Raw genomic sequence first — 9389 nt, 5'->3', positions numbered from 1 at the left:
CAGATGAAACTGATGCCTAGAAAGGGGAAGCAAACTTCCAACATCATACCACAAGTTGAGGAAGCACCAGAAGCCTTCACAGGCTCAGAAACTCAAGGAAAAATAAAATGAGATCAGATGGCCCAGAAAGGATTAATAAAAGATTTGCCTCTGCTTCTCATTGACAGGAACAGGAAGGAGGTGCTCCCACACCCGTGTTTTCCATAAATTTTAAAGTCAACAAGTGATACGTGAACATTCCCCTAAATATTTTTACACTACAGATAATGCTGATGTCTTCTCTGACCATCACACTTAAACCCACTCTTCTTTGTATCTCCCCATGAGTATTCACTGTCATCAATTTAGTGTGTCTCCTTCCCAAAGTTTCCCTGTATCATTACAAACATATGGGTGAGTACTCGTAACAATATGTTAGTATTGTTTAGCGTAACGTAATTATATAAATAGTACCATATTCTTTGTATTATTTTGTAAGTTGTATTTTCACCCTCAGCTCTATGACTTCAGAGTTCTTTCTGTATAAGTACATGTAGATCTATCTCATTCTTTTTAACTGGTATATCATGTGAGTCTATCATGACTGACGTATTTATATGTTCCTCTGTTGAAGAACATTTAGGTAACTCCAAATTTCTTCTATTACCACCAATACTGTTTTTAAAATTTTCCCATTTGCTTCCTGGTGAGCATGTGAGACAGCTTCTCTGAGGAAGACACGAAGGAAAACTGCTGGTCATAGGATGTGCACATTTTTAGCTTTCTAGATGCTGTCAAATTGTTGTCTAGAAAATTGTTGGATATGACACTCCCACCCATGGTTTAACCCATTTCCCTACACCCTCATCCACATTGAACAGTATAAAACTCCCATTTGTGGGAAAAAGTGTTGCCTTGATTTATATTTTCCCAGCTGCTAGGGAGTCTGAGCATTTTTTATGATGCTCAAATGTGTCCCCTTCTATGTAAATTGCTTGTTAATATCCTTTGCACATTTTTCCACTGGGTTATTCGACTTTTCTCCCCACACTATTTTAAAAGAAATTAAAGCACTTAAGCCCTGCTGAAATTTGAAGTGAATCATAGCTCAAAAACCTCATGCTGCATGAAAGAATGATTTGAAATGTTATTTTTAAAGGGTGGGGTGCTGAGGCTTGATGGAGAAATGTGGATGACAGGCAGATCCAAAATGAAAGAGGCTTCATGGAAACTGGATGCAGGAACTGGAGGGTGTGGGAGCCTTAAGTAAAACTTGTAAATCCCTCCTCTGATAACCACAAGCCGGTGCTAAGGTGCACAGAACAAGGGCATGCATGGCTGGTAGAGACCCCTGTCCACAAAACAATGGGGAATATTCCATTAATAACTTTTATATTGATTACACGTTGAAATGGTAACCTGCTGGATCTATTAGGTTAAATAAAATATATGACTAAAATTAATTAATTTTACCTGTTTCATTTTACCTTTTTTTTCTTGAGACGAAGTTTCACTCTTATTGCCCAGGCTGGAGTGCAGTGGCACGATCTCAGCTCAATGCAACTTCCGCCTCCCGGGTTCAAGTGATTCTCCTGCCTCAGTCTTCTGAGAGGCTGTGATTACAAGCGCCCACCACCACACCCGGCTAATTTTTTGTATTTTTACTAGAGATGGGGTTTCGCCATGTTGGCCAGGCTGGTCTTGAACTCCTGACCTCAAATAATCCACCCACCTTGGCCTCCCAAAGTGCAGAGATTATAGGGATGAGCCACCGCACCCAGCCTCCTTTTACCTTTTTAATGTGGCTGCCAAAAAATTTGAAATTATTTATGTGGTTTATGTTATGCTTCTGTTGCAGGGTAGTGGTCTAGGAGACAGGGACAACTAAGCTCCCCATCCCAGCACTTCAATAAGAAATACCATGTGTGCTCAGGGTGGCATTCAGAGGAGTCGAGCCCATACATTTTTTTAATGTGGAAACTCAAGTATTAATAAGGATGACAACCCAGGACCTCACTCTGCCTCTCACACCTCATGGAGAGTTGAGATGTCAGCTCTTCCCAAGTTCATCAAAAAGTGGTTAATATTAGACCTACAGACAAGATGTTTAGATCCAGACCTCCTCCATTCCCAGGACATTTATTTGTCTAACTTCAAGTACAGAGGAGCTGGAGCTTCACCTCCCACCTCACCTGGGGCCCTGAGGATTCCTCATGATTGGTCTTTCTGTTACACTTTAATCACCCAGATCATTGGGTTTTATTTGTCAAACACAATTGCTTTAGACTCCACCAGTTTACCAATGAGGATTCCTGCAAAGGGGGAAAAAGGAACCTCAAAATGGCTTAAATTTTGTTTGTTTGTTTGTTTGTTTGTTTGTTTTTGAGACAGTCTTGCTTTGTTGCCAGGCACCAGGCTGTAGTGCAGTGGTGTGATCTTGGCTCACTGCAACCTCCGCCTCCCAGGTTCAAGCAATTCTCTTGCCTCAGTCTCCCGAGTAGCTGGGACTACAGGCATGCACCACCACATCCAACTAATTTTTGTATTTTTTTAGTAGAGACAAGGTTTCACCGTGTTGGCCAGGATGGTCTCAATCTCTTGACCTTGTGATCCGCCCGCCTCAGCCTCCCAAAGTGCTGAGATAACAGGCATTAAATTTTTTACATAGATTGGGGGAGGAAGGATCTTTATTGGCTCCGAGATTAGTCTTCTAGGGCTGCCATAAAAATTTATTCTCTCACTTTTCCAAAGGCCAGAAGTCCAAAATCCAGGTATCAGCAGAGTCATGCTTCCTCCAAAGGCTCTGAAAAAGCGTCCATTCACTGCCTCTTCCAGCACCTGGTGGGCCCAGGCGCTCCTTGGTTTGGGAGGGCGTCACTCCAGCCTCTGCCTCCATCCACACATGGTCTTCTCTGTCTCTGTGTGCCCTTCTCTGTCTCCTAGTAGGACAGAGCAAGAGTGCTGGCCTGCCTATCCTCTCACTGGATTTAGAGCCCACCTCTTCCAGTGTGATCTCATCTTGATCCTTACTTTAATTATGTCTACAATAAAAAACAAAAAACAACAAAAAAATCTATTTCCAAATAAGATCACATTCTGAGGCTCCAGGTAAACACGAATTTTTTGGAGAAGGTCACTCTTCAACCCACTACATTTCTGTTTTCTGAATGGTCCAGGGGCAAACCACGCAGGAACCAGGCCTCGCCTTCTTAATACCCATGTGCTCAGCTCTGCTTCCCTCCAGGAATCACTGTCACTCGCAGGCTCCACACAATGGCAAGAAGGTGACAGCAGCCCCAGACTTACATCTCCCCTGGTTCAAGTCCAGCAAGAAAAAGAACCTTCTTAAAAGATGAAAAGAGAAGCACGGCGGAGGGAGTGATTCACAAAAGCCACAGGAATGTGGTGCGCTGATTGTCTCTGCTTAGGCCTGAGCACGAGCTGCCCCCAGAGCATTGCATTCCCAGACAAAAGGAGAGGGCACCCCTCTGGACACCAGGAGCCATAGTTATCTGATGTGAGAATGCCTTCCGAGGATGCAGACCTTAAATAGCCAACACAACCAGGTTGCGTAGAGAATCTCCACCGAGTCTTTCTTTTTGTCTTTCTTTTCATAAAGTAGGAGAATTTACTAAGGACCAGGTACTTGGTAGGGTGCAAAACTAAATGTGACTGAGCTGTCCTGCAGTCCAGTGGCAGTCAGGCTTGTTAACAACCTCAGCACAGCATCGTGAGTACCAAGGTAAAAGAAAAAAGGGGAGTGTAGGAAGTAAGAGGAAGAAGAGAAAGTGTTCGGGAGCTCAAAAGCCTTCTCAAGAAAGGCAGTGTCTGGGCTGAGTCCAGAGAATGGAAAACGAAATGGAAGAAAAAGCACGAAGGTTGTGGCTGCCCAGGGAACCGTGGCAGTCCCGTGTGGCTGCAACCCAGGGCGCACTGAGGGGCAGTCAGGCTGGTGGGGAAAAAGGGACAAGGGTGTTAGGCAGGGCCATGACAACCCTGGTGCATAGAAAAATCACTCTGGAAGGGTCTATGGGAGGGTCTATGGGGGAGTCTAAGGGAGTCAGGGAGATCAGCAAGGAGGTGGTTAGAGACAAATGTGATAATGCCTTAACCGAGGCAGGAATGGTGGCCGTGGGTAAGATAAAGCAGATTTAAGGTTATTGCTGGAATCAAAATGGCAAGACTTTGTGATTGATTAGATATGAGAGGGAGGGGTGAAGGACAGGAAAGAGTATCAAATAGGGACAGTTTTCAGTTTGGGACACTAAGTGTCTTAGCTCGGGAACATGGCTAAGTGTCTTAGCGTGGGCACACTGGCTTTGGAGTGAAGACTGAAAAGTTAGTTTTGAGCATACAGAGTTCAAGACACCCATGCAGCACGCAGGTGGGGTGTTTCCAGGCAGTGAGAAAGGTCAGTGTGGGCAGGCAACAGAGAGAACTGGAGGTGTTAGATGTTAGCTGGGGCTATGATGTGAGAGTAGGGAAGAAAGTAGAGAACAGATGAGTCAAACCCTGCAGAATACCATGCATCTCAGGGCAAGAGAGTCAGCAAAACTCCCAGGACCACGATGCTGCAGTGAGCGTGGGTAGAGTCAGTGTCACAGTCATTGCTCTTAGGATGAGAAGAGGCCTTCCAAAGTGCAGGTTCTGAGACTCCAGCTGGGAGGGCGATCATGGATATTTTGCTACTTGGCCCATTCATTTCAATCAGATGAAGAAAACAGGATAGCCAACACAACCACCCCAAGGCGATGAAAGATAAGACACTCCAGGTGGGGCTGCCCAGCAGTGATCGCTTAGCTCCTGCAGCTTCTGGGAGCAGTGGGGAGAGGGAGAGTGCTCTCCACTTAGAAACCAAGAAGGGCTGTCTGCGCTAAGGTGCACACACACAGAAAAAGGTGGGGTTTTGGCCCAGCAGAGCTGATGGATCCAGCCTATCCATCAGCACTGGAGGCCACAGCGGCCCCCTAATGTTACTTGGCAAGCCTGATGGCACCTCTCACTTCCTCACCTGGGTTGCCAAGGCTCCAGGAGAGGGAGAGGCAAAATAGCGCTCCCCTCCACCCACAGGCTCTGAGGGGCTCTGGCCTGACTGAGGCCCAGCAGGCCATCTCTGCTTCTGCTCTCTACTCCATGGCCTTTGGTAGGCCCCCGTGGCTCTGCCACCTCCAACTGCTGTCCCCTGTGGGCTCCAGACCCCAGCCCTTAAAGGACCACCAGCCCCTCATCAGCTCCCTAACTGGTGTTTTAGGCCCAAGTATACTATTTTTTTTCTGATTAAAAATTACTATGCATGCAACAAAATTACACTTGTACCTGGTAAATGTATACAAATGAAAGACTAGCCTGGGCAACATGATGAGATCCTGTCTCTACAAAGAAATAAAAATTTAGCCAGGCATAGTGGTGCATACCAGTAGTCCTAGCTACTTGGAGGCTGAAGCGGAAGGATCACTTGAGCTCAGGAGTTTGAGGCTATAGTGAGCTTCCAGCCTGGGCAACAGAGCAAGACCCTGTCACTGTAAATACATACATAAGTAAAAATAAAGGTAATGCTATGATAATTGCAGAATATTTAAAAATATAAATAGTAAAAAAAGTTTGTCTTTAATTTACAAACATCCCCAAGAAATGACTAGTCATAAAGAACAAAGACATAGGCTACTTTCAAAATAAGGGAGTTTTACTGAAAGGCCATGAATCAGAAAATTTGTCAGGAACCAAGAGAGCTCTTAGTTCTGGTTCCTCTTTTGAGATCTGCTTCTGGCTATTTGGAGCTAATTCTCTCTGAATCCTCCAGTCCAAAGCTGCATTTAGCTAATTACCTTTACCCTTTTGGGCCCTCTCACAGGTCTAAACTGATTTTTCTGACTTTTCCCCAAAGCCACTCTGCCTCCCATGTTCCCAGGCTCAGCCTGGGGACAGTCATCTTTTTTATCTCCGACTCCATTTGTGATCCTTTGGCTGCAAACTGAATGTCGTGTCCTTCTAAAATTTCTATGTTGAAGTGCTAATCCCCAGTGGATAGTATTTGGAGGTTAGGCCTTTGCGAGGTGATTACATCAGGAGGATGAAGCCCTCATGCATGGAATTAGTGCCCTTATTTTAAAAAGACAAGAGAGAGATAATCTCTCTCTTCACCACATGAGGATAAAGCAAAAATTCCTCCATCTGCAAACCAGAAAGAATGCTCTCACCAAAAACCAAATCACATGTTATCTTGATTTTTGACTTCTCAGCCTCTAGAACTGCAAGAAATAAATGAATGTTGTATAATTCACCCAGTCTCTGGTATTTATATTATAGTAGCCTGGATTGACTAAAATACCCTCTGAATACAGGATATTTTAGAAAGGCAGGGAAGTTTCTGCATCATGAGACACTATGCACCACACACAATTATGGTCAAAACTGGAATCCCAAAAAATATGGTTTTTTATTCAAAAATATTTATTGGGCACCTGTAAAATGTCAGGCATCTTAGTACGGGAGATAAAGAATTAAATACAATCACTCCTATTCAGTATGATACTGAAAGTGTTAGCCAGAATATTCAGGAAAGAGAAAGAAGTAAATAGGAAAAAAAAAAAGAAGTCAAACTATCTGTCTTCATGGATGATACGATTCATTATATGCCAAGAAAATGGGTGACCTAGAAGAAATGGAAACCTTCCTGAACTTGTATAACTCTTCTAAATTGAATAATGAAGAAATAGAAAACCTGAATAGACCAATAAAAGTAAGGACATTGAATCAGTAATAAAATGTCTTCTGTTGGTGGAAAGTTTAGTGCCTGATGGCTTTAGTACTGAATTCTACTGTGCATTTAAGGAAGGAGCCATGCCAATTCTCCTCAAACTACTTAAGAAAATTAGTGAGAAGGGAATACTTCTAGACTCATTCTAAGAGGCCCTCATTATCCTGATACACAAACCAGAAAAGTATAGAACAACCAATAAAAAGTAAGAAAACTACATGCCAATATTATTTTTTGTTTCACTTTATTATTTTTAACTGTTTTTATTTTTTTAATTTTTAACTTTAGCAAGCAGCCCACCGAACATGGCACTAAACCTCTCTCCTTCCCAGGCAGGATTACTCTGAAAGGCAGGTGTGCTTTTCATTCATCCTCTTAGCAAGTGGTGCCTGTTCCGTGCTGGAGTTAAGTTTGAGCCCCTCTTTCCACACCCTGTTCCTGGATACACCAAGACCTGGCCTGAATAGAGCTGAGAAACTCAGGTAGAAGTGGGCTGGGGCAAGGGGGACTCTGCGGGAGGAGGAAGGGAGAAGCGCAGAGGGCCCAGGAAGGCATAGGGGGTGAGGGAGCAGCTGGTGTTTCTGTCCCTCTAAATATCTGGGCTTCCTGCTACCCCAGCCCTGGAGGGTGGGGTGGGGGGTGAAACTAGATGCAAGGAACTCTGAGGCCCTCTGGCTGTTCAGTCCAACCCTTCCACCCACCCACCCCCCACCCACCTACCAAAGAGAAAAAAAAAAAAGAAAGGAAAGAAAACCCACAGGGGCACAAGCACACCCCTAAAACTCAGAAAACTCTTTGGCACACTTCTCGTTGATGGAGATCCGGATCTCTTCCTCCTCGTAGTTGTCGAAGTTACTGGCATCCCCAGGGCCTGCGAACTTCGGGATGAAGGGAGCTTCCACCTTCTCATAGATGGCGATCCAGTTGGTTGTGGCGAACCACTTGTGGTTCTTGATGTCGCCGACCCCATTCCGGAGGTTCCCGAAGCGCTTGGTGAGGTCCACCTGCAGCAGGCTCCGCAGCAGGTCCTTGAGGTCAGAGCTCACGTGGGAGGGGAACCGCATCTTCCCAGAGACGATCTTCTCGTAGATCTGGATCGGCTGGTCGGCGTAGAAGGGCGGGAAGCCCACGGCCATCTCGTAGGTGAGCACCCCCAGGGCCCACCAGTCCACGGCCTTGTTGTAGCCCTTGCTCAGGATGATCTCGGGGGCCAGGTACTCGGGGGTCCCGCACAGGGTCCAAGCGCGGCCCCTCACGCGCTTGGCGAAACCGAAGTCCGTCACCTGCAGGTAGCCCTGCTGGTGGATGAGGAGGTTCTCGGGCTTCAGGTCGCGGTGGAAGAGGTCGAGCGAGTGCAGGTACTGGACGGCGTAGAAACAGGCACGGGGCTCTCCGAACCTTCCGACGCGCCGTAGGTGGGAGAACATCTCCCCACTCGACACGTACTCCATCACCAGGTACAGGTTGGAGTTGTCCCTGAAGGAGAACTGGAGCTTGACGAGGAACGGAAAGTCGATCGCCTGCAGGATGCGCTTCTCGTTCAGGACGTGCTCGACCTGCTTCAGCTTCACCGCCTTCTCCTTGTTGAGGATCTTCATGGCGCAGTGGCCGCCGCTCTCCCGGGGCCTCACCAGCACCGCCCGCCCGAAGGAGCCGGCGCCCAGCGTCTTGAGCAGTTCAAACTGATCCAAGCTGGCGGTGTTCAGAACGGGGCGTTCCCATCTGTAGAGGAAATCTTCTTTGGCTCTGGCTAGGAACTCTTCCACGTGCTCCTGTTCGGTGTCTTTCTTGGCGGGGGCTTTGCCCATGGCGGTTGTGGCGGCCGGGGCGGGGGTCTCGCGGCCACGGCGGCGGTGGCGCCCCCTGGAGCTGGCTGCGTCGGCTGCGGCGCCGCGACCCCCCACCCACCCCCCCGCACCCCGGGCCCCGGCTTACAGTCCCAGCTAATGGGAAGCTGAGGTGGGAGGATTTCTCACTGCTTTTATTATTATTATTGCATTTTAGGTTTTGGGGTACATGTGAAGAACATGCAAGATTGTTGCATAGGTGCATTCGTGGCAATATGATTTGCTGCCTTCCTCCCCTTCACCTATATCTGGCATTTCTCCCCATGCTCTCTCTCCCCAACTCCCCACCCCCGGCTGTCCCTCCCCTGTTTCCCTCCAACAGACCCCAGTGTGTGATGCTCCCCTCCCTGTGTCCATGTGTTCTCATTGTTCAACAGCCGCCTATGAGTGAGAACATGCGGTGTTTGATTTTGTGTTCTTGTGTCAGTTTGCTGAGAATGATGGTTTCCAGCTTCATCCATGTCCCTACAAAGGATGCGAACTCATCGTTTTTGATGGCTACATAATATTCCGTGGTGTATATGTGCCACATTTTCCCTGTCCAGTCTATCATTGATGGGCATTTGGGTTGGTTCCAGGTCTTTGCTATTGTAAACTGTGCTGCTATGAACATTCGTGTGCATGTGTCCTTATCGTAGAACGATTTATAATCTTTTGGATATATACCCAGTAATGGCATTGCTGGGTCAAATGGAATCTCTATTTCTAGGTCCTTGAGGAATCGCCACACTGTCTTCCACAACGGTTGAACTAATTTACACTCGAGGTGGGAGGATTTCTTGAACCTGGGAGGGCGAGGCTTCCAT

At 46.7% G+C, this 9389-nt stretch overlaps 1 protein-coding gene across 1 annotated transcript; it reads right to left on the bottom strand.

Annotated features, from left to right (window-relative positions):
* Positions 1-7512: 7512 nt before the first annotated feature.
* LOC105718960 (cAMP-dependent protein kinase catalytic subunit gamma) lies at positions 7513-8559 on the bottom strand. The gene has a single exon (XM_012454815.3). It carries the CDS (start codon positions 8542-8544, stop codon positions 7513-7515), a length of 1032 nt encoding a protein of 343 aa, XP_012310238.2. The 5' UTR covers positions 8545-8559.
* Positions 8560-9389: the final 830 nt, after the last annotated feature.

The sequence above is a fragment of the Aotus nancymaae genome, unplaced genomic scaffold (genome assembly GCF_030222135.1).
Source record: "Aotus nancymaae isolate 86718 unplaced genomic scaffold, 86718_ANA_hifiasm-v0.15.2.pri h1tg000014l, whole genome shotgun sequence".
NCBI lineage: Eukaryota > Metazoa > Chordata > Mammalia > Primates > Aotidae > Aotus > Aotus nancymaae.
This window is presented reverse-complemented; position numbering and strand designations above follow the sequence as displayed.